The sequence below is a fragment of the Anomaloglossus baeobatrachus genome, chromosome 6, assembly GCF_048569485.1.
Source record: "Anomaloglossus baeobatrachus isolate aAnoBae1 chromosome 6, aAnoBae1.hap1, whole genome shotgun sequence".
Taxonomy (NCBI): domain Eukaryota; kingdom Metazoa; phylum Chordata; class Amphibia; order Anura; family Aromobatidae; genus Anomaloglossus; species Anomaloglossus baeobatrachus.
In genome coordinates, this window is record NC_134358.1 from 447,582,118 (window position 1) to 447,609,041 (window position 26,924).

The following is a 26,924-nucleotide window of genomic DNA, read 5'->3' on the forward strand; positions in this document are numbered from 1 at the left end:
GATTCTCTTGCATGAGAGAATTGTATCACATTGTCATTAGAAGAACAAAAGTTCTCCATCTTCTCCATGCTAAGAGTCATCTAAGTGCAATCCGATGATTTATATTCACCCATAGACTTGAAATGGTGCACACTGTCCATTTTGCACTGCCAGTGGCAGCATACTGTAATTTTTTCTCATGCATGATAAATTTTTCTCATGCATGATAAAAAAGCACTGATTGGCATTGTGCAATAGTATAACACTGGATTGAGAGCTATCCACAAAAGCCTTGATGAGTTATATGCTCGTGTGAGTGCAGCCTTAAATACCCATTGGCCAAATCCATTTTTTTGTGAGTACACTTAATGTATGAGGCTAAAAGAAAACTGGATAGTTCATGAAAGCCATTTATGTTTAACAGATTTATTTTTTCACTTGCAAAACAGACAGCTATCTGAATTTGCCCTAAGAGGGAAGAAATGAGTGACCTCTTAGATGAATTTCCATAGGGGTGAAAAAACCCACAGTAGAAGTTGCAGAGTGAAAGTTGAAAATCTGCCATTGTAGTGCCCAATACATGTTACTGCCTAATACATTGTACCCAGCACATGCTTCTAGAATCACATACCTGCAAAATAGTGGGCTCTGTTTACTACTTTAATGTCAAACATGTAGATGCTATTTGTGGTTTAGACACATTGCAGGGTTCAGAATGCAGGGGGATTTATGAGCGCAGATTTTGCTAGATATATTTTGGTGGGAGCCATGTCACTTTTCCATAGCCTAAGTGCTATCAGTAAGTTGCACACACTCTATATTTCTAACAGGTGATGGCTTCTATTTGTGTCCTTTTGGGGAAGAGAACATTTTGGATCAGTTCCCATGTACCTAGTCCTCTTTGCTGAGCACTTATATCCGAGTTTCCATCTAAATACCTGAAACACCTAATGCAAATAAAACTTCTACAGATATATTCACTAATTAGGCAGATGGAGTCCCTCCAAACTCTGTTTGGTCTCTGTTTAATGGTTTCCGACTTTTCAGGGGTGCACAAACCTGTGGCCGATCGCACATTTCTGCATGCCTAAAGAGAGGATCACCGCTGGATAATAGGCCAGACAGAATCCACCGTGTCTCCATCTGCCTCACTGTAGAAGATATTCTGTTGGGGCATTATCTGAGTCATATATTTCAAATATTTAAACAGAAACCCTGGTGTAAGCACTCAGCGTAGAGTGCAGGAAAAATTTGAGCTGAGAGTCACTGTAATCTATGGGAGGCAGAAAAAAAAAGAACAGCAAGGAAAGAATCAATTGTATTTCTATTTTACTCCATTCCTCGCACAGTAAAATGACTGGACAACTTTATTCTTTGCGTCGGTGTGATTACAGCGATACCAGATTTTCTTAGTTTTTTCTATGCTTAGCTATTATCCCATACTAAGAAACATTTTTTTTTAATGCCAATGCATGTCTGGTAAAAGTAATAAAACAGCTTTATTATTTGGGTCAGTAAGACTACAAGGATACCATATTTATAGAGTTTTATATGCTTTGCTAGTTATGCACAATAAAAACAATTTTATAGAAATTGTTTTTGCATTGCTATTTTGTAAGAGCTAGTTGTCTGCTGATGAAGCTGTTTAACAGCATTTTTTGTGGGATAAAATTTCATTTTCAATTATACTATTTTTATTTACATTTGTCTCTTTGATGGCGTTTTATTTCAGTTTTTGTTCAGTGGTTTTATGAAAAGTATAGCTTTTTGCAATTTTTTTTATCTATTTTTTAACGGTGTTCACTGGAGTAGTTAAATAGTGTGAAATTTTTAGAGATCAGGTTGTTTCGGATGTGGCAATACCAGTTTTGTGCACTTTTTTGCTTATTTTTGTTTTTACATAAATATACGTATGTACTTGCATATTTTTTCATTTTATTTCTTTATGTTGTGATTTTTTTATATATATTTTTACAATTTCTAAAAACTTTTATTTTTTTACTTAGTCCTTCTATGGGTTTTTAACTTTTTTTGGTTATTTTTGTTTTTAAATAGTTATACGTATTTGCATATTTATTCCTTTTATTTCTTGATTTTGTGATTTTTTTTATATATATATTTTCACAATTTCCAAAAATATTTATTTTTTTACTTAGTCCTTCTATGGGTCTTTAACTTTCATTACTCTGATTGTTGATACAATGCATTGCCATGTAACAGCAATGCATTACATTATATCTATCAGTACTACACTAACTGAAGCTTCTTAGACCACGCTACTGACTTGGTCTAATAGACTTACAGGCTGATCTGGAAGTCATCATAATTAGAGATGAGCAAGCCTGAGGTTCAAGGTTAGGGTTTGAAAACTGACTTCCAAAAAAACAAGGTTCGGGTTCAAAGTTAGAGTGAGTTATGAGTGCAAACCACTTAAGCGAGCAACACTGTGCTTGGGTGAGTGATGCTCAGCCCTGTGTGAGCCACATGCAGTGTATAAATGGCTCATATTTGGGATACCATCAGCGTGACCAGATTTAGTGTGCACACATAAACAAAAAAAAAATGGAAAATCTCCACCCACCTTCCTCTGGAAGTGTTCTGCTTATGGCTGGCTGCATGTGGGCGATCACACAAACTATCCAATTACTGACTTCCATTGAGGTTCGGTTTAAATCAGGGTCACAAACCGAACCTTATCTAAGGTTCGAATGTACCTGGCAAACCGAATCTCAAAAGGTTCACTCATCTCTACTTGAGTGACCATGGCAAAAATTGGGCCCTCGTGATGACATCGTGGGGGCACAGATCATACGGGACAGAGATCTCCGAGTCCCAACCTCCTAGATGTTACGATCGATATTGACTACGGAATTTAGGGGGTTAAGCAGCATGGAACACTGTAGGCAGCTCTGCTGGTTGTGAGAGTCAGGGCTCGGATGGAGGCCAATTGCAATATGACAGACCTGTACGTTATTAGTTGGGAAGCCCTATCCAACCATGACGTATACATCAAATGCTGCAAAAGGGTTAATAAACATATTTGTAAATATAAATGCTGAAATGTACATTTTGCAGCACAAAAAAGCTGAAAAAACAGTATGTAATTTTAGCAGTTATATTTACTTTTATAATTACATAGATCAAGCTTCAAATTCTATATTAAAACACACTGATTGAAATAGCTCGAAGCTGCCACATATAATTTTAATTGTATATTACCGAAGCTCATTGCGTTTCAGTGATAGCTGCAATGATCTTTACTGACACATCCCAAGCAATGAAATAAACTTTTGTTACATTTCATTCGAATTACGACAATACATTGCAGCTCTTGTTTGTGATGGTCATTAAGTAACATTGCCTCTGATTTATCATCATCATTACTCACAAGTATACAGCTAAGAAAAGCAGGATGTATATGACATAAAGATCAATTTATAAATGGGGAATATATGGAACCAGTGGATAAAATGTTGCGGAAATGACATTCAAATACATAAGTCCTTTTTATCTATTTTAACATTTTTAGCTGTTTTTATTTTCTTTGGCCCTGAGCCCCTTAACAGTCTGTGCTGCCGGGACATTAAAGTGATTTCAACAGCAAAGGAAGGTAGTACCTGCTGAACGCTGTATGATGCCTCGGTTAGCTGCAAATAACTAGGTCAAAAGCTGTAGTTAGCTACTACAATGGGTTTGAGGTAGACCATGAAAGAAGATAAAAACTGTAATAAAAGTCAAAAGGAATACAATGTGGACACTGCAAAGCAATACTTCAGGGAGCTAGACTGACATGATATTTGGGTTTTATATCTGTAGGAACATTGATGTCGACTGTAGAAAGAATACACAAAAGCTTATAGATATTTTTTTTTATATAATACACTTTTACTTGACCCAATGCGTCCTCATCCATTATTTTATTTTCTTTCTTCTTTTTTTACTCTTTCTTCCCCAAATAATGGTCCAATGATTTATTCTTGACAGTGAACTTCCTCACATATTCTCATACCTGTAGCCACTTCTCTTCTAGCCAAGAGCATAAATACCATAAAGTGAGTCCATGCAGCTGTTACTATACTATTCCAGTCCTGTCCTCATTTAAATAAGTAGCGAAAACCTGTAAAAATATAATGTAGATGTAGCAATGGTGTCAGAGGAACCTACATATTTCTGAACTATGGTGGCCCAATCCTGTACAAACTGTACATTGGTCCTTCCTTGAATACCTTACCCTTTGATTTTTATCTTAGCTACACATATTATAAATATTCAACATTATTCTGAACATTTTCTTTATTATTTTATGCATATGTATGACTTTCTCACTCTACTGTGTATGCCACTAATTAATGTTCACTAGAGATAAGCGAACCTTTGGAAGTTTGGTTCCACAGGCACTTAAAAAAGTTCAGTTTGTGACACTGACTTGATTCGAGCCTAAATAGAAGTCAGTAATTGGGCAGTTTGTGGCTCTACCCACATGCTGCCAGCCATAAGCAGAACACTTCTGGAGGAATTGAGAGAGTTTTTTCAATTTCTTTTGTGTGCACACTACATCTGATTATGCTCATTTTACTCTAAATGTGAGCCATTGAAATGCTGTAAACAGCTCAAACAGGGTTGAGCATCACTCATACCCAAGCACAGCGCTGCTCGCTTGAGTGGTTTGCACTCGTAACTCACTCGAACTTTGAACCGAACTTTGTTTTTTGTAAGTTGATTTCCAATCCCAAACTCCGAACATCAAACCTCAGGTTCGCTCATATCGAATGTTCACCTTCAAAAAGCATAGGACTTAAAATATCCTGTTCAGACCCAAAGTGTCTCCAACAGTGATTCCTCATAAGGTAGTCATAGACAGATCACAATCTAACATAAACCTTTGTCTAGGCCACCGCAAAAGATAACATCCTCCTGATTTATTCATAGCTATATTCACTCAATAGAGATCTTCTAAAATGTACAATAATGTCTTTTGCTATCACCAGTAAGGTTCCAAATCTACTCCATATTCCAGGCAAGAATGTTGTGTTGAAGCATACAAGTAAAACTCAATTTATCAAATTATGGTCTTCGCTGTTCATAAAAAGAGATGACATTTTTTATTTATTGTATTAATGACTAACATACATTGGAGAGTGACATTTGAAAATTTTCAAATATAATACCATTTAAAGGGACCCTCTCATCAGGTTTTTTCCATATAAAGTGTGACCACCACCTGCATGCCCTTATATACAGAATTCCAGAATACTGTATATAAGTCCCCAAGCCGATTTGCATAACATAAATAAAGATCTTTTATTATACTCCCCTATGGAGCCCAGTCTGATGGGTGTCACTCCTCTTGATCCAGCACCTGAACAATTTTTCCTTTGTGTGGATTACATGTCCTATGTCATACACACAGCGTCTTCCATTGCATTTCTGCAGACATGTACTTCTCTCTGTCTTCCCCCGTCCACCCTCTGTGACAGTGTCTCTGATTTGTTGCAGACTGCTATACAAGCCCCCCACCATGTGTCCACATCTGTGATTGGTTGCGGTCAGTTTGCTGTATGGTAGTGTCAAAAGAAATAAATGATTTAAAAAAATGGTGTTGGCTCTAGCCATATTTTGATAGCAAGCACGGATAAAACAACAACAACTACAAGCTGCAGTCCACCCCTGTGGGCATTACTGTAGCTGGATATCAAAATAGAGGGGATCATATGGCTTTTTTTAAATTATTATTTCAATAAATAATTATTTTAAAAAAAGATATAGGGTTTCCCCTATTTTTCATAGCCAGCTACAGTAAAGCAGACAGGGGGCTGGTATTTTCAGCATGGGAGGAGCCATGGATTTTGCCTCCCCAGACAAAAATACCAGCTCGCAGCTGCCCAGAATTGTCTCATCACACTAGATGTGACAATCCTGGTTCTTTACCCGGCTCATCCTAATTGCCATGTTGCGGTGGCAATTGTGGTAATATAAGATGTTAATAACAGCAGTAATTTCTCAAAAAATGACAGCTGCCATCAAGCCCCGAGTTAGTAATGGGAGGCATCTATGAGACACCCTCATTACTAATCCTGTAAGTGAAAAGAAGTAAAACACAAACACCAAAAAAATCCTTTATTTGAAATAAAATACACACACACCTTTTTCCCCCCGTTATTAACCCCAAAAATACTCTTGTATCCACACAAAGTCCGGCAACTATCCTCAGCTCTGCTACATCCAGAGGCTGCAGAGAGGGAAAACATGTCCACTCTCTGTAGGCTCTGGGAATAACTGACAGCTGCAGGGAACCCAGCTTTTAGATGCAACATCACTTACTTCACTGAAGGTCACACCCGGGTTTGGTGTCTGGAACCGACCCTCAACTTTACAGTTCGGGTTCACTCATCCCTAGTCATGTGACATTACTACATCTGTATTTTGCATTTAAGAGTTTTCAAATAAGTTGGATACAACAGTAGGGGACGTCAAAGTGATATTTTCTTGGTAATTGGAGTACTTGCATTTAAACCAAATTACATTTTGCGGGGATAATTTTGTGAAGTTGGCGAAACCGAATTTCAAAAGATTTGCTCTTTTTTACTATGTTGAAATTAATCCTTTGCTAAGTTATTTCAGCAACACACAGCTTAAGTTTTATGACCCAGTATCTGTTTCTAACAGTCATAGATCAAGACTTGACTTGAACAGGACTATATGAACAAAAATCCCTGACACTTAACAGCAACCGCTAAAAAAAAAAATATTTGTTCACAAGTACTCTCAAATGATAACCCATGCAAAATATTTAGTTTTATCATTTTATAATTTATATATACTGTATATCACACTATATGATATTTAACTTTTCAGCAGTTCTCTTCTCCTGTCTCCCAGTACTGAGTTCCAGAACAATTAAAATATTTCCCTTTTATCCTAAAATTGACATCTACATCAATTCTAAAGTTAATATCACCATAAAATACATTTCCTGCAGTTGAAGATGTAATTGAGTTATGAAAATGGGATGGGACATCTGACCCACTTGTCAATTGATAAGGAGTGTGGGACGTCAAGGAGTACCAGGGAGGCGGCTCCTTTTTTTAATGGGGAACCAATTTGAAAAACCACTCTTTAGAGTTAGAAAATCCTAACGCATTTTCTAGCTCTTTTTTCTTTCATGTTCTAGTTTAACAATTGGATATTGTCTATTTTCTTATAACAGCATATAATATGTCATTTGAGGGATTCTGTTTAGAATTCAGACTATCTTTAAGCAAGGAAACAAGATTTCAAAGGTCACAGCTATTTCCTTCTGTCCTCCCACACTGGGAAGAAATGTTCTTGTGGTCATTACCATCTGTACCTTCATCCTATTTCCAGTATTAGCCAGCTCATTTTTATAGTGCACTGACCACAATGGAATGTAATGAAACATCTTATTCATGCAAACATAAGAATGATAATGCAATTCAATATCCTTCAACAATAGGACAGACAGTATGATGAGATGAGAGAGGAAAATGGTAAAGCATTGTGAATTTAGATACATGAGAAATTTTTGAATATAAAAAGTAATCAATCTGAAAATTACTGAAAACTTAAAGAGCTTGTCCAGGCTTAGGGTTAAAGACTGTGAATCCATCAATACAAACGAGCTGAGAGAGGCTGGACACATCTATTTGGAATGTGGCTAGAAAGATGCAAATCTCATTCATTCATTCATTCAGTCCTCACTATCATTGCATCAGGTTATCATAATGACATAAACACTACATCAGCCTCCTGATGAGCCAAAAGGGGAAATGCATTGAGGCTTAATTGTTATACATCTGAACGATAAGTAGCCTCCCTGATTTGCTGTCCCTGTTTTTGAGCACTATTTGCACTTTATAATAGGCACGAGCACTTTATCACTTGTATTAAGGCCCCATTACACGCAACAATGTATATAACGATATATCGCCAGGGTCACAGATTCCGTGATACACATCCGGCATCGTTAGCGATGTAATTGCGTGTGACACCAACGAACAGCCGTTAACGATGGAAAATACTCACTAAATCGTCCATCGTTGACACATTGTTCATTTTCAAAAAATCGTTGATTGTTGAGAACGAAGGTTATTTGTCGTTCCCAAGGAAGCACACATTGCTATGTGTGACACTGCAGGAACGACGAACATCTCCTTACCTGAGTCCACCGGCAATGAGGAAGGAAGGAGGTGGGCGGGATGTTACGACCACTCATCTCTGCCCCTCCATTTCTATTGGGTGGCCGCTTAGTGACACCGCACGAACCGCCCCCTTAGAAAGGAGGAGGTTCGCCGAACACAGCGTTGTTGCTAGGCTAGGTTACGGCTCCTAACGATGTTGTGTACCATGGGCAGCGATTTTCCTGTGCCGCACAAATGACGGGGGCGGGTGCTTTCACCAGCGATATCGCTGCGTGTAAAGCTACCTTTAGGGTGAATCAGGGAAGGTAAAGGAGAGTCGACGAGGAGAGGGGGCACCATATTGACTATTTAGGGTGTCGACTTCCGCTGCCAGGTAATGAAAAGGAGGGAGGATCTATTATAGGGCATTATTAGCTCTCCTCCCTTACCTGTGCACCAGTAAGTCTGACTCCCTGTTTAGTATTTTTCTGATTACAAGTTTGATTGTCTTATAGTGTTGTTAATGTAATTAATAAAGTACTGTTTTTAGGAAGAAATTTTGGTTAGGTATGATATATGTACTTTCTATTACTTTAGTCACATGACCACACATTGTAATGAAAAAGCAGCATACACTCTAATAAGTGAAACATCCCTATCTCATACTGCCCTCAAATTACATAGCAAAAACCTGCTGACAGATTCCCTTTAAGCTCTTCTGCCAGAAGTCAAAATCAGAATTAGGTTTTATGAAAAGATACATTTTATATTAAAATTGCTAAAAAAAAATATCATAGACATCAATCCTGTCATGTTACCAATAGCTTCAGAGGCATATCTACCATTACAAACTTTTGACAAGGGTGTCATTAGTGGCGAAATGACAGGGTATCTGCCAGCGGCTACAGAGTCATTTCCAAGTAATTGACTTGAAAGCCTGCTCATCAGCTGTAATGTATCTTTACACTGTATTTTAGGAATAGCTAAATCTAGTGGTATAGAGACAGTCTGTGACAGTACAAATACAAAAGAAATCTAAATATCTGTTTTCATTTAGACCTCAGGGCAAATACATTTTATTTCCTCCATAAACCATGTTGTGAGAAGAGGACTCTATGGTTGTAATTTAAAAATCCTATTCTGAGTGAAGTTTTATTAACATGAAATGGTTGAGTAATATTCCCCCACATAAGAATACGAACTATATAACTCAGTGGGAATTGTTTTCTCTACCAAATCATATTTCAGTGAACGCCGTCTGCAAAGAAATTCAAGCAAAGGAGATTATTTTCCAATGATTTAGCCAATACTCCAACGTGAAAGATGTGAGAGTAATTTGAAATCAATATTTACAGCCCCAGGCGAGACTATTGTACCTTTGTCATTCAGAGAGCCACCTCAGCCGGTGAGCTGAGCAGAGTGACAATGAAATATAGTCCTGGTCCATAGTATCTATAAAATAAGAAAGGCTTTAAAGAAAGCTGTACTTTTTAGGACAACTGGAAAGTTATCAAATCTGGTAGCAGCTCAGGTAAAAGTGCAAATAGTGCATCCAACAGCTTGAAGACTATAGAAGAAACCTCAAAAAAGCCTAAATATTACACTATTCAAATATAATGTTGACCAAAAAGATGTGTTTAATTCACTTCATAAGATCAGGAACAAAGTAGATGTGGAACTGTTACTGCGCTGCTGAAGATATGACACAAATCCAGGAAAGTTGAATAAAGGTGTTTTTTTCAACACGTTTCGAAGTGTCTCCCCACTTTTCATCAGGAAATCTACCAATATATATATATATATATATATATATATATCAAAACACGTTGAATAAAACCACCTTTATTCAACTTTCCTGGATTTATGTCATATCTTCAGCAGTGCAGTAACAGTTCCACATCTACTTTGTTCTTCGGCTTTTTTAGCACGTGGACTCTGCAGCGGCTGACAAACAACCCCATAATGTGAGCACATTCCCTTATTACTCTTATGTGTTCATTGTGTAAGACCCTATTGCACTTTCTTCTTCAGCTTTTACCTACTTCACTTCATATTCACTTGCCAAGATTACACTGACAAGCAAAAAGGTAGCAATGTTTTAACCTTTTGAGTTTCACTCTCCATATTTCCCCATCCACTACAGCTGTGAGTATGAGACAATATTCATTCTGTAGACAATCATCGTGGCTATGTCATACATAATTTTGACATCCAACTATTTAGCATATGATTAGGTATGCAGATTTTTGCCATGCTACTGCATTGTTACTATTTTGCTACTGATGTTTGAAAAATAATTTTCATAATAACTCATTTGGTTGATTGCCAAATAAAAAGTCACTGGTTTGCATCAAAAAGCAGCCATAAGGAAAATTTCACAGGAAAAGAGAAACAGCATCATCAGGCTCTTCGATATCGATCTCTCATTCAAGAAAATTGACAAACTGCATCATAAGAATACCATGACAATTGGAAGAATACGAAATGAAGTGCATCAACCATCCAAAAGCCAAGAGGTGGACGTTCCAGCAATATATCGGAGTCAACAGGTTGGCTCATATGTTCATAATAGTAAGATCACAGACATCCATGCAAGCACTGCGCAACACACACAAGTCTATAATGGTGGCCCAAGAAAGAGTGAACAAGCTTCAACTTCAATATTGTCATAAGAAGTGTTGGCTTGAGTTTGCAAAAAAGTAAGAAAAGTGGACAGTAGAAGATGGGAAATGGGTGATTTGGAGTGATGAGACGAAAGTCAATAGACTAGGCTCTAATGGATGCAAATAGGCCTTGAAGAAACAAGATAAAAAGGGGCTATTTGATAGAGAAATTGAAGGAATTACCAAGTTTAGTGGAAGAAGCCTGATATTATGGGATTGTTTTAAAACCAAAGCCATTGTATCATTAACCGGGTTCGGTGGCAGTATCAATGCTGAGCTATTAGTGAGTATCCTACAAGATGAGTTACTTTGTACACTCGAGTACTATGGTATAAAAAGGATGACATAGTGCTGAAGCAGGACAATGATCAGAAGCATATGTCAGAACTGGCAAATAAATTCTTCAATGAAAATGAAGAAAATGAAGTAAATGAAGTAAAGGTGCTAGATTGGCCCCCACAGTCCCCAGACCTCAATCCTATCAAACACTTGTGGGTAGAGTTGAAGAAAAAGCTGTGCACATACCCAAGGTAGTCGACCAGTATGGACCAACATTAGGAACGTATAGAAAAGACTTGGGATCAGATTTCAGTCGACACATGCTTAAATCTGATTGAAAGCATGGCCAGAGGGATCTAAGCAGTGTTGAAAGCCAAAGGAGATTCACAAAATACTAACAAAATATTAAAATTAAAAATTTAGATTTTTAGAAGCAAAACAGTAACAATAACAGTTAAAGTAACATGACAAGAATCTACATAACTAATAATATGCTATATATTTTCAAATAAAATGTATTTATGCAATCGCCAAGATGATTATCTATAAGATGAAGGTAGTAGCACAGTCAAAGCTGTAGCGGATGATGAGATATGGAGCCTGAAAGTCAAACATTCAAAACATTATTACACTTTTGCTTGTCAGTGTATGTGCCAGATTACACTATCGCATATTTAAAGAGGAACAGATCAAGAGTGGGAAATTATTTTTCTTATTTGATATTCGCTCTACCTTGAGTGTTATGTTTTTTTTGTTTGTTTGGTTATTTTATTTTTTAAATCTGTTATACAGTTCCAGAGATGAGGGTATTTTTATGTAGTGCTAATTTTTATGGTATTTACAAGGGGGTGTGGCTCTCAGGGTAATTATATAAAGAAGCCTAAAGACACACCGGCAATGAGCAATGCCCTCTGGGTAAAGACCATAATCATTAGCCCTTAATTAAAAAGCCCAAACCTTTAAGGCAGATTTTCTAAAAGAAAGATCAATTCTCAGGGAACAGCAGGAGTGAAATTAAGGCAAAAAATGATAACTTTTGACCTGATGCTTGGTCCACTTTAAATAATATGGTTTGAGCTTTAATAATTGTATCTATTTTTTATATCCTAGATGGTCTACAGTCGTTTTGGGGATAAAAACTAACATGCTCATGAGGTTAAGTTGAGAGGCTTAAGAGTATGATAACAATTTCACCTGCTTTCTAGGTTACTCTAAGTGGATTGTTTGAAATTCCAATTCTCCAGCTTTTTAGAATTTTCCCCAAGGATTCAAATAAAGGCAAAAGGAAAGGAAAGATATAGAGAAAGGGGCCACAAGAATAAGACACATAGTTTCAAAATGATCATTCAGCTGCATTCAACTGGGGACCGCTGATCTCCGATCACTCACTGACCACCAGTACTGACAAACAATGTACATTATGTTACGTATATGATAGTCACCTGAAAAACTAGAATGTGATGTCATAGCTGTATATTAAAAGAAAGATCACTTGGTTAAAAAAAAATATATTAGCCCTTTCTCTGATGCTTCTTCCTTGTAAACAAGTTTGGGTTTTTTCAGGCAAATTGCAAAACGAATCTTGAGGTGTTTGAATTTGCATGAAATCACAAATGTCAGGCAATTCAACTCAAAATTCATCTGTCATACATTGAACTTCTCATCTTTAGTTACTATCTAATAATGCTGATGGTTTAGGATGCATAAGGAGTTTTAGCTTAAAGACCCTGTCACACACAGAGATATATCTGCGGCAGATCTGTGGTTGCAGTGAAATTGTGGACAATCAGTGCCAGGTTTGTGGCTGTGTACAAATGGAACAATATATCCATGATTTCACTGCAACCACAGATCTGCCAAAGATTTATCTCTGTGTGTGACAGGGCCTTTAGTTGCTACTAATAAAATATGTGGTTGTTTAGATATATAATGGTCTAGTGCACTGGCAGACACAGACAGAAAAGGGCCCCTGTGCAAGAATAATATATGGGCCCTTTGCAGCCCAAGAGCTCATCAAAATGCACAATCCCACCTGCTTTGGAGGTAGAAATGGTGCTTGTTGTTAACTCCCCTGATGAATACTTAATGTAGGAAACGTGTCGGGAGAACGGGGACACCAGGACCTCATTTCCTAATAAGGGGACCACATGCTCAGTCCATGTAAGGACCATTGGGACACCGTGAGTGCTATGAGGATCCTCTAGAGTAAAAGGTGGATGGATCGTTTCTGAGTGAGACCATTCCACCTTTTCCACATATTAAAACAGTGATTTATTGTGACCCAGTGGTACTGAGGTGGTCCATATCCTGTTGGTAGCTGCCCTGCTTTTGCAGATTTACAGTGGTCAGCTTACCAGACTGTTATCAATTAAGAAGTGACCTTCTGGCCGTTTGAACTCCTCTTACATGCTGAGGGGAACTGTGTGTTGTTCTGGCTATTTTAAGATAATATTTTATTTGAGGTTGGGATCTCCGGCTTCTTTTAAGGAATACATTAAAAGTTACGTTTTATTTCTTGTACCCCGGCTGACTATCGGTAGAAATGGGCCCCCCAAACTCTCGGGCCCCTGTGCAGCTGCATCAATGATATGTGCACCCATGGTCTAATGGATATTCCTTTAAGTTTATGGTAGTCTAGTGGGGTTTTTTTGGCACATAATTGGTTGTTAAGGTCTATTAATTTCAATGTACTCTTTATTTGTCAAAATTTCTGCACAACCGTATAATTTATTTCTTTATAGAGGTAAGGCCTCCATATACAGTATCTGTTATAGAGGGTACAATGTGCTGTTTTTTGGTAAACAGTCGATTTAATCTTGAAGATCCCCTTTTCCATAAGCCTTATGGCATTAGGTTTGCTCAAGAACCCCCACAATCAGCCATGATGGAGACCCATTGCCAAAATTATTCTACCTTGTAGAACTAATTATGAAAATGTACATGTGTGTGAGTATATGTGGCCACCAATTTTTTGAATGGACATCATAATATACTGAAAGCCCTGTGCTGCTGCTGGCAAAAGGAATATTTGACGTGCAGTTATTCCATTGGGTAATTCAGCTGCCAAATCTGTCGTATTTGGCTTTTTTTTTTTTTAGAAAAAGCCTGGCATAGTGATAGTCTCAATGTAAAACCAATAATAATCCATGAACATATAACAGAAAAACTGTTACAGCGAGTACTTTAAGTACAAAACAGATCGCACTTATTTCCCAGAAACTGACCATTCTGCAAACAAAACAGGTTCCATTATTCAGTAAGGCTCACAGAGGTACTTCGACATGGATGAATGACCCCGACCTGAAGATTGAACAGTAAATATATGATACTTGCAGCATATTTTGTTTGACAAATATAATGATTCTCCGGCTGCTCAGTTTGCTTTATGATACACAATGGAAGATCAGGATGGAATATAGAAGGCAATAAGTATTCATTCAACTGCAAGTAAACCTGCATGCACATAATTAACCAGTCAGTGGGGACAGATGTAGATGATAGTAATTCACATTCACTGAAATGTGCCTATATGTTTGGCATTTTAACTTCCTTCTATTCCCTATCCAGTAGGCATAGATTATTCATTCTGTCAGCGCCCAAAGATATGAAAGTAACTTAGGAACTGCTGCCAGATCAAGCACTGCACCCCTTACTATACGCATCTAGAACAATTCCATGCAATCTATTCCTATGTCTCACATTTTATTATATCAAAATGCACGTATAATGCAAGAGGCTCTCCGCAAAACAAAGGTCAACGATGGAAATGATATTGCTCCTTATACTCTGCAAAATGCCTTCGGTTATTTCAGGTAATCCTTTCAAATTATGAAAAAGTGTTTTGAGATTAGAAACTACATATCTTATTTCTCCCGTAGCTGTTCACAGAGTTTAAAAACCTCTTGATATGCCATTTTCAATAGTGTTTTGTATTCTCTCATAAGTTGCCATGTGTATATAAATATATATTTAAGTACCTGACATTTCTACAATAGTCTACATCAAACCATTGCTGCTTGAAATGAAACAAATCGCTTCATACTAAACATTAGCAACAAATGTACATCATGTTTCATGAAAATTGGTGAAATTGACAAAGGGAGGGTGAACCACTTTGTATAGACAAAATCTAACTTCACCTTCTGTATTAGAGGTGTAAATGTTTTGTTTTTTTTTGTTGGCTCCAAGGGAAACTGCTATTTTACACCACTTAAAAAACTGGAATGGCAATAGTTTAAAAGAGATCCATGTTGAGAAGATCTGCGCAGAGAGCAAACATAAAAAGAGACTCCTTGGAGGAGCTAACATGTTAATTCATCACAAGAACACGCCATTATTTAAGTTGTTACTATATGCTTAATATACTGTATTCTTTGGTGGAGAATCTTTGGAATCTTCTTTTTCCCTCCCATTATTGATAACTGGTCTCATACAGTCATATTAGATCTCATACTTTGCACTGACGAGGGGCAATCACCTTGAAACACTGTGTCTGCAAATTGAGGTTCTAATCTGGCATAAATCCTAAAGCCCGCTTTACACGCTACAATGTATCTTACAATGTGTTAGCGGGGTCACGTCGTAAGTGACGCACATCCGAATTGTAAGGTACAATGCAGTGTGTGACAGGAACCTGCGATTGCGATTGAACGTTAAAACGTTCATCACATACACATCGTACCTTTCTCTAGAATTGCACGTTAGATTGTTCATTGTACCCGGGGTAGCACACATTGCAGTATGTGACACCACGGGAACAATGAACAGATCTTACCTATGTCCTGTGGCTCCCGGCCCACAATGCGGAAGGTAGGAGGTGCGTGGGATGTTTACATCCCGCTCAGCTCCACCCCTCCGCTTCTATTGGCCGGCTGCCGCGTGACGTCGATGTGATGCCGAACGTCCCTCCCACTCCAGGAAGTGGACGTTCGCCGCCCACATCGAGGTCGTGTGGAAGGTAAGTATGTGTGACGGGGGGTAATCGTTTGTGCGGCACGTTCAACAAATTGAACATGCCACACATACGATGGGGGCGTTGCAACGTGTAAAGCAGGCTTAAGTCATGTGACAAGGCTTGTTAAAGGGTCACTTTTGACTTTTAGGGTTACTACGTCCAATAGGTGGTACTAGAGTTTGTCCACTATCTCCCTGAAGTGGCAATTTTCTTATTTCACAAAGGAGCAATGCAGCTATAAGTCTCCTCACTGCTGGCAGCCAGAATAGTGCGTCAGTCTCCGCACAGAGAAAAGTTTTACCCATAGACCTATGATAACTGGTTGTCACATCAACTAGTTTTGTCTTAATAAAAGTGAACCTAACTAACAAACATACATAAAAAGCTGGAAACCTCTTCAAATTCACCTCCTAACAAGTGAATCCAAAATAATTAGACATTTTAGACCGCACTCTATTTTTACTTGAATTTCCCAATGACCTATAGACCCACTTTTATGCAGCTAATGCCAATATACTCTTTATGATTTCCAATAGCTTATCCAGCAAAATTATTGACTGGGGAAACTGGTGTGAAGATATTGCGTTCCATTCTAGTGTTGTGTGGCAAAAAGGGACTGGGAGATTGCAGGGTACATTTGAATGCTTCAAGGAAAGACATCATGGACCACAATTGGCCATGAGGACATGCTATACATATTCATTAAGCAATTAAATTCCTGAAATGTCCTTGGTATAAATATCAATTTGTATGTACATCTGCAACAGGTTCTGTACTTAAAGGGTTTTTTCCAAGAAATGTGATAAAATAAATAACATACTTTTTAAATATTAAACATTTTTCTAAATACCTTTATATGCTTTATCAAATGCACCCTGTCAGGATTTTAAAGATAGGACATTTCTTCCAGCAGTGTGCAGCTGTCCTAAGATGGTCTGTGTGAAGGGCATCTGCGAGATGCACTAAAACTGTCAGGCTGAATGTTCATTTTCAATCAACTAAAGAAAGGTGTTTATCATCTCTGTTGGTTTATGACAGTCAGTGTCCTGTCAGGTTGACTGAATAGAAAAATATGAGTTCACTCATGTTGCTCTGACCTGACGTATGTCTTGACTAGCTGTTGTCCTGCTGTGAGTCCTCTGAAATCTAGGATGGTGCATACTTGTGATGGTTTAGTGTGCTAGCCACTACTCGTTACTAGAGATGAGCGAACCGGCCGTGGTTCGGCTCGAGTTCGGGTTCGTCGAACGGAGGTCTCGTTCAAGTTTGGTTCGTCGAACGTTCGACGAACCAAACTCGAACCTATAGGATATAATGGGAGGCAATCACAAACACATAAAAATGCATTATAAATGTACACATACAGTTAATAAACATTGCCATAACACTTACCGGTCCCCGCGATCCCTCCTGCATTCTGTCTCCTGCCGCTATTCCATCCGATGATCGCTGAATCCTCCCGGTGACCAGCACTGCCAGCAGTGATGCAGGACCTATCGTGACGTCAAAATAGCCATGTGACCAGTCACGTGGCTATTATCTCATTGGCTACAGACTGGTCACATGACTATGACGCATCATTTAGGACCTGCGAAAGCTTCTCTCCGGTACATGGTTCACATTTGTGTATCGCCGTGTACAGGCGACATGCTCTAGCACACGGTCGATTCCCCGTTCCGTTAGGGACCGGCTGACACAGCCGGTCATTAACGGAGATCACGGTTGCCATAGCAACGCAGTTAGCGGTGACGTCTCCGCTAACCGCGGCTCCGGGAGCACCGTTGCTATGGTAACGCGTCTGTCTGCGTTACCGCTGTTACCGCTAGCAGCACTGATCTCTCACGGAGTGAAGGCTGCACGCTGCTTCCCGTGCAGCTTTCATGGAGTGAAGGCTCTACGGGAAGCAGCGTCTTCCCCCATGCAGCAGTGATGTAGCAGAGCTGCATTTGTTGAACGAGAAAGACAGAAGACCATGGATCGTGGAGGGCTGACAGGGGGTAATAAAGATGGAGTCTCTAATGTGTCTGTGTATTTATTTCTATTAAAGTATTTTTTCTCTGTGTGGTGTCTTTTTTTTAACCCTTTATTGGAGATTCTTAATAGCCGGGTCAAACGTGCCTGACATTAAGAATCTCTGGCTTAATACTGGCTAGTAAAACAAAGCCAGTATTAACTCATGATTACCCAACAAGCCACCCGGCTCCAGGGCTGTTGGAAGAGTTAGATACAGCGCCAGATGATGGCGCTTCTATGAGAGCGCCATTTTCTGGGATGGCTGCGGACTGAAATTCGCAGCAGAGGCGCCCAGAAACCTCGGGCTAACCTGTGCTGCGGATTCCAATCCCCAGCTGCCTAGTTGTACCTGGCTGGACACAAAAATGGGGTGAAGCCCACGTCATTTGTTTTTTAATTATTTCATGAAATAAGTGAAATAATTAAAAAAAACGGGCTTCCCTATATTTTTGGTTCCCAGCCGGGTACAAATAGGCAACTGGGGGTTGGAGGCAGCCCGTGGCTGCCTGCTGTACCTGGCTAGCATACAAAAATGTGGCGAAGCCCACGTCATTTTTTTGGTGGGCAAAAAACTTCTGCATACAGTCCTGGATGGAGTATGCTGAGCCTTGTAGTTCTGCAGCTGCTGTCTGGCCTTCTCCATACAGACAGACAGCAGCTGCAGAACTACAAGGCTCAGCATACTCCATCCAGGACTGTATGCAGAAGTTTTTTGCCCCCTCAAAAAATTATGTGGGCTTCGCCATATTTTTGTATGCTAGCCAGGTACAGCAGGCAGGTACGGCTGCCCCCAACCCCCAGTTGCCTATTTGTACCCGGCTGGGAACCAAAAATAAAGGGAAGCCCTTTTTTTATTATTTCATGAATTTCATGAAATAATTAGAAAACAAATGACGTAGGCTTCGCCCCATTTTTGTGTCCAGCCAGGTACAACTAGGCAGCTGGGGATTGGAATCCGCAGCACAGGTTGGCCTGAGCTTTCTGAGCCTGCACCGCCTCAGAAAATGCACTTTCATAGAAGCGCCATCTTCTGGCGCTGTATCCAACTCTTCCAGCACCTGCCTGCTATACCTGGCTAGCATACAAAAATATGGCGAAGCTCACGTCCTTTTTTTGTAGTTTTTTGGCAAAAAAAATAAAAAATGCTTCCCTGGATTTTCCATTGCCAGTGAAGGTAACACCAAGCAGTGGGGGTTAGCAGCCAGTAGCTGCTTGGATTACCCTTAGCTAGCAATACAAAAAATGCAGCGGGAGCCCATATATATTTTTTTTAATTATTTATTTAAATAACTAAAAACAAAATGGGCTTCCCTGTATTTTGATTGCTGGACATCACAGTGCTGTAAAAATAAATCTTTAAAAAAAATGACGTAGCGCTCCGCGGTATTTTTGATTCTCAGCACAGATAAAGCAGACAGCTATGGGTTGCCACCCACATCTGCCTGCCGTTACCTTGGTTGGCAATCAAAATACAGGGAAGCCCATTAATTTTTTCTATTTAAAAAATAGTTAAAAAAAAAATGACGTTGGGTCCCCCCATTTTTGATAGCCAGCTAGGGTAAAGCAGACAGCTGTAGCCTGAAAACCACAGCTGGCAGCTTTACCGTGGTTGGGGATCCAATGTGGAGGTCCCCTCAGGCTCTTTTTTTATAATTATTTTATAAATATTAATAATTACACAATAAAAGTAGGGTCCCCCCCAAATTGGATCACCAGCCAAGGTAAAGCGGACAGCTGTGGTCTGGTATTCTCAAGGTGGGAAGGTCCATAGTTATTGGGCCTTCACAGCCTAAAAATAGCAGTCCGCAGGCACTCCAATCCTGGCGCTTCACCCCAGCTCATCCCGTGCCCTGGTGCAGTGGCAAACGGGGTAATAAATCGGGTTGATACTAGCTGTAAAGTCACCTAAGATCAAGCCCAGCAGTTTGTGATGTCATGGCGTCTATTAGATACTTAACATCATAAACTGTCAGTACTAACAAAAAAAAAATCGACAAAAGAAATTTATTTGAAAAAACATTTCCTCTTTCACCAATTTATTGTAAGAAAAAAAATAAAGGGGTCCCACGACGACTCTGGAACGTCTAAGAATATGGGGGAGAGACACTCAGGGAACGTATCCCCCATTTTCTAGGAGTGCGGACCCTTCATGTGAGGAGTGTGGGTGCAATGAATCTGCACTCAGTCTTCCCGGGTCCACAGCAGCAGAGTCCATGTCGTAATTTTTGCTACCAAAGCTGCAATGCCCTGCTCATGATGTAAGGGCATGCCTAATCAGGAGAACTATTCTACATTTCCAAATATTGGTATTTGCTGATATTATTGCTATTCCACCTACTATATATTGGGGATAGGTTCTTGGAGATGGAATACCCCTTTAAGTCCAGTTATCCAGCTGAATGAATACTTAACAACAGAGCTCGCTATTTAGATGTGTTTTCTTGTGGCGTATAACGGACTCTCATGTTTGGTAGTCGTTCAGCAGGGAAACTATAAAAGCAAATCCCTCCATTTGGAAATGTAATATATAGCTCTCCTGATCAATTATGTTCCTTACCTCATGAGCAGGGCATTGCAGTAATAATAATAATTTATTCATTTATATAGCGTTATTAATTCCATAGCGCTGTATGTCTTTGGAGTGTGGAAGGAAACTGGAGTACCCGGAGGAAACCAACGCAAACACGGGGAGAACATACAAACTCTTTGCAGATGGTGTCCTTGGTGAGAATTGAACCCAGGACCTAAGCGCTGCAAGACTGCAGTGCTAGCCACTGAGCCACCGTGCCGCCCATTTAGCTTACAGATGCATAACCACCACTCACTGTGTCTGAACACAGGAAGCTGAGCTGAAAGCCGCTCTGTGCATGCGGCAGCGTCTATTGTGAAGGAGAGGGCCGTGGGGGTATCAACGCTGCACAGGTACCGTGGGACACCGGGGAACACCGGTGGGGTTAAAGGGGGTGACTTGGCAGGGCCTGGGGAGGAGTTTTCTGTCGCATGTGTCATGGCACATGCGACAGAAATCAGAGGAGTAGGGTGAATGCGGCTGGCGCGCTGCTGTGCGCGCGGCCATCTTGGATTTCTGGGAGGGCATCAGGGGGGCACTTTGGCGACACCGGGGGACCGGAGGGGACCGGGGAGGAGATTTATCATGTTTGTTCATGCCAGATGGGAGATAAATAATTTTTTACCGGCGCTGTCATTTACTGTAACGTGATCATCGGTGTACGGTGTATACCTGTGATCACGTGAGCGGGGACTGGAAAAAACGTCCTGAATCATGATCTCCAGGGGCTCAGCTAGCCCGGAAACCCCGGAGATTTTCTGACGCCGGGGGGCGTTATTCACCTATTTCTGCCTGCTGTTTATAAACGGCAGAACAGAATAAGGCTACATTAACACGACCGATCCATTTTTGCGGTCTGCAAAAAAAGTCCATTTTTTTTCACGGGTGCATCCGTGTGGCATCCGTTTCCGTTCCGTAGACGGTCCGTATGTCATCTGTTTGTCATCCGTGTGCCTTCCGTTTTTTTTGTGTACTGCAAAAAAACTGAAGGAGGGTAAATGCATAAATTTACCCATGATCCATAGTTTCATCCTACATGAGGCGGTCACATGTTCACTCCAGTGCCATTTTCTACTGCTTTTCACAGCGTAGAGCGCTCTGGTGATTTTCTTGTGCTTGTGCACTTCATATCAGTCTTTTCTGTCATTATAATGGCAGAAAGACACATAATGTCCCACTCTCCTGCATTTTGTAATTTTGCACCCTTTGGTGCCTTTTATGTGACACTAAGGGGTGCTTAGCTTTGTATTTAGCCAAAAAAATAAAAAAAAAATGACGTAGGGTTCCCCCTATTTTTGTAGCCAGCTAGGGTAAAGCAGACGGCTGCAGCCTGCAGACCACAGCTGGCAACCTCACCTTGGCTGGTAATCCAAAACTGAGGAGACCCCACGCTGTTATTTTAAATTAAATAAATAATTAAAAAAAAAAACAAAACGTAGGGGTCCCCCTAAAATTGGATCACCAGCCAAGGTAAAGCAGACAGCTGTGGTCTGATATTCTCAGACTAGGGAGGTCCATGGTTATTGGACTCTCCCCAGCCTAAAAATAGCAGGCCGCAGCCGCCCCAGAAGTGGCGCATCCATTAGATGCACCAATCCTGGTGCTTCGCCCCAGCTCATCCCATGCCCTGGTGCAGTGGCAAACGGGGTAATATATGGGGTTAATACCAGATGTGTAATGTCACCTGGCATCAAGCCCTGGGGTTGGTGAGGTCAGGCGTCTATCAGATTCCCGACATCATAAACCCAGTCAGTAATAAAAAATAATAGATGACAAACACATTTTTATTTGAAAAAATACTCCCCAATACATTCCCTCTTTAAGCAATTTATTAGAAAGAAAAACAAATCCAGGTCTGGTGTAATCCAAGGGGTTGCCATGACGATCCACACTGTCCCAGTCAATGAAGAGCAGGATGTTCCCCATTGTCTGGGAGAGCAGCGCAGTGACCTGAGCTAACATCAATGGGTCAGCCCAGGTCACTGCAGGGCATGACAAATCCTGCTGTCAGCGAGGTACATTACCTGCGCTGATCTCCTGCACTGCCGACAGCACCTGTCACTGAGTTCAATGACCGCCGCCTTCATAGCCAAGTATCGCGAGAGGCCCGTGACGTCACCGCTAGTCAGTCTCGGGTCGGAAGCGAGAGAAGGTGATGTGACAAGCGGCGGCCATGGAGGACAGTGACAGCGCTGAGGTCGGGACTTCATCACCGCAGGTAAGCTGAGCGGGACCATGTGTGCAGAGTGACAGGAGGACGTCAGTGTCGTGGACTGCATGGCTGGGGACGTGTTTGTGTGTGTGTGTGTGTGTATACATGCCGCGTGCAGGAGGGGGGCGGAGTGAGCTGAGCGGGGAAGTGTGGGCTTCCTGCATGTAACTAGGATAAACATCGGGTTAGTAACCAAAGCGCTTTGCTTGGATACCCGATGTTTATCTTGGTTACCAGCTTCTGGCAGGCTGCCAGCAATGGCTCCTGCACACTGTAGCTGTAAAAAGCCCTGCTTTTTGCTGCTAGAAAAGTTCTCGAACGTATCTAGAACTATCGAGCTTTAGCAAAAAGCTCGAGTTCTAGTTCTATCTAGAACACCCCCAAAAATCACTCGAACCACGAACTGGAGAACCTCGAACCGCGCTCAACTCTACTCGTTACTCTGGGTTCTAGAGGACGACATGATTACCAAGTATAATGGAAGTCAATGGGAAACTCGAGCATTTGTAATCTCAACAGTACTTGAGTACTTGAGCACCCTGATGCTCGATCGAGTAATGACCAGTGGCAAGCCAACTTTCCCATCAATAGCGCACACTAATTTATGGCAGTTGCCATCTTTAAAATCATGGCAGAGTGCACTACATAAACCATACCTTTTTGGTAAATAAAGATATTTAGAAAAAAAACTGTGAATGTTTACAAATTATTTTCTTTTTTATTTTATAAGAATTCTTGGAGAACTACTTTAAAAAGTTAAGTAGATCACAAGCTTGTTAACCCCTTTCACAATGATGCCTCTTTAGGGTCTGTTACAGAGCACTGTAGGACAAAGACAGAAGAGTACTCCAGTGCAAAAACAAGATATGGACTCTTTGCAATTCAATAGTGAATAAAAATGCACAATTCCAGCTCCTTTGGAGAGGGTAGTGGCCTTCTTACCACTTGGGCTCCTGTGACTGCACAGGTTGCACCATTGATATGTCCACCATAGAATAGGGTGTAACAATTACGAAACATTATACTATAACAATTTAGAAATTACAGGTAACTAAGTAGTTTTGATAGTCTCTTCTTAAATTACAGCCCTTCTACAATAAGCCAATCTTGCCTTGGAGTAGCCCACTATAAGAATATATCTACAGGGAAATTACAATGTTAGTGTTGATTTTCCTTTTGTTGATGCTAAATGACAAGGCAACAACTGAAGTACCATGAACCCAATTAACTATTTTTCCAAAAGGATGCCAAAGTGTGAATTTATTACTACGGCCATTAATTATTATTGTAAAAAAGTTTTAAAGGCTTATTCTTATCATCATATCTGGTGAAAAACTAAAAGTGTATGCAAAAAAGCCATTTTTTCAAATTATTCTTATTATTAAAAATCCTATATGTCCTCAATAACTCGAGGACTTTTATTTGTTTGGCTTACTGCTCATTTCCTATGTTACTGGCCACCTTTGCATTCTACTAACAGCGGGCAGTCTCCCTTGCATGGAGTGTACTGCATTCTTGTAGAACTTTTAACAGCTCTTCTGAGTCTATCCATATCCAATGCTGAAGTGTCAAATCTGCCTCTGCTTGCAGCATAGTAGAAAGCATAGTTTAGGCAGCAATGTTGGTGTCCATAAAGCAGGAGCACCTCACCATCTGCAAACAGGAAGCCAAGAGGCTTGGAAACGTGCACTCCTGCAGCTGTTGAGAAAATCCCTTTAACAAACTGTTAATATTTTTGCAATGGTAATCAAATAGCTTTCTAATCAAATACAGTTTTTTTTTAATAAGGGTTTTATTTAATTGTAATCTTGTATGGCATTAGGATTGTAGGGTTTCTCAAGAAAATGGAAATAACACGAAAAAACATTTTTTTTTGTTGGGTTTCCCAAAAGAAACTATTTCTTGGAAACCTTTTAATCATGAAAAGGCTAGTATGGCATTAAAGATCAAATATTAAATTGAACATTTTTATTAATAGTGATGTAAATGCAACAAAACAATAAAAGTTTTACATTAGGTTTTTGTCAAAGTTTTAAGATAGGGTATTTTTGTTTTGGAAAAGCAGTGAAACAGTACAGACAGATAGACAGACACTGAATGTAACCGTTCCCCCCCTTTCATAACAAAGATTCTAAAAATAATAATTTAAAAAATGTAGAATATATAATAATGCAGAGCATTCTACAAGTACTGCAAACAATTCAGATTTCACACTTGTATCCAATACTTAGCCTGAAGCAAAAGCACAAGAAAATATACAGAATTCTTAAATACGAGAAACCATAGAGCTTTCTATGCAAACCACATTGGTCCCATGCCAAGAAATACCATGTTAAACCCTAGAGATATACCATGCTGAACAGTTTTACATTTCTATAATCAGCACAACTTAATCCGGAACAGATTGTTGTTCAATCAAGTAGTAGGAACCCAGCGTTTTCAAAGAAATCCTTTTACATACCTTTGCATTGATTTGTGTTTTTGTCCAGGATTGCCTTAGTCGATACAATCTTCCCATACCTGTAAACAATGAACAGAAATTCATTTTTAGTTGCTTAATATTTTTTGCATAATTATGTCAGCACTGTCTTAAATTGTAATTATTCTTTATATTTATCCACATCATGATTTTTATGTTTATGAGACAAAATACAAACTTTCTGCAGATGGAGAAATATTTCCAAAGGAATTGTTATTATTACAGATCATCTAGTCGTCATTGTATAGTAGTATAAGTAAAAATAACTATTTATAGTATTATCTTCTTAAAGTGTATGTTAAAGGGGTTATCCAGTCCTCTAATATTGACTTTTGGATTGGTCATCATCAATATCACATTGGAAGGGATCTCAATTCTTGCTCAACTAAAAAAAAGAAATTAACATTGATATAAACTCTAATTAGTACAAAGGAAGTAATGGAAAAGTTTGGGTAAACATGCTCAAATATTGCTCTATACAGTGTTTGCCAGTATATTGCATTATAGTATATAACAAAATAGTGAACACATTTACATATATTTTTGTACTAATTGGGGTGCTGATTCTTTTATAACGCTCATCAAAAATAATAGTTTTTTTTATCTATACCAGATAAATAAAAAAAGCAAGGGATTCCAGTTTTTCTTTGACGATTCATGAAAATTAATAGATCAGTATGATTTTGTATTGCACCAATCTGATATTAATAACTTATTCTAAGGAAAATAGGAGTGATCCCTCATTTTCCACCAGCTTAAAGAGAACCTATCAGGTGCAATATGCATCCAGAACCACAAGCAGTTCTATGTGCATATTCCTAATCCATGCCTAGCTGTCCCTGTATTCACTAGAGGTCATGCGCACTAGACCTCTCTGAAGCTGGGACACATACACCCAGCTTCATAGTACGCATGACCAGAAGTGTGGGGACTTCTGATCATGTGCACTGACCCTAAACTTAGCATTCTGAAGTGGTGACAACAGACACAGTTACATGCGTCACCATTGATGACACTGGGCAATGGGCATTGAATACCATGTAAGCACACCCCTGTGGGCATGCTAACATGCTAAGAGGACAGATAAGTTGAGGGAAACTAACATCCTTGCGACTACTTCCTGCACTCACAAGCATATCATAAAAAATCTTTAGAAATATTCTTTCTAAAGATCTATTTAAGGTAGTGAATACTCGGACAGTTAGGCAGGGATTAGAAATATGCACCTAGAACTGCTCGTGGTTCTGCGTGCATATTGCACCTGACAGGTTTCCTGTAAGGTAATTTTTAATTTTCTATTACCTGGCTCAGGCCACCCATGAATTGTAAAATTTTCAGGCAAGGTAGAGGCATTAGGTAGGGACCCAGAAAAAGAGATATGCCTTGATGCTGGTTGTTGGACTCACATGAAACTGGCCTTTTTTATATGCTGTCTCCATTTTTATATTTATTTCCTTAGCAGTAATGCATGTTCAAATTCTTGTAGCCAATGTTTGAATACCTTAGCATTTCAAAGTGCAGCTATTTATTTGTTAAAGTATGTTTCCTGTTCAGTATACACCTATTCACATTTGTCTGTTAGGAAGTGTACTAGATCAATATGGTTTTACTACTAGGATCATCAATACAATTTCAACA

The 26,924-nt window shown here is 39.5% G+C and overlaps 1 protein-coding gene across 4 annotated transcripts in view; it reads right to left on the reverse strand.

Moving 5' to 3' along the window:
• Window positions 1–26,924, reverse strand: part of RBMS3 (RNA binding motif single stranded interacting protein 3) — a 963,285-nt gene that overhangs the window by 613,015 nt on the left and 323,346 nt on the right. For all 4 annotated transcript variants that reach the window (XM_075315252.1, XM_075315249.1, XM_075315250.1 and 1 more), the window contains exon 3: window positions 25,269–25,327. In XM_075315252.1, the coding sequence (XP_075171367.1) occupies window positions 25,269–25,327 (59 nt within the window). The remainder of the gene's footprint in view (window positions 1–25,268; window positions 25,328–26,924) is intronic.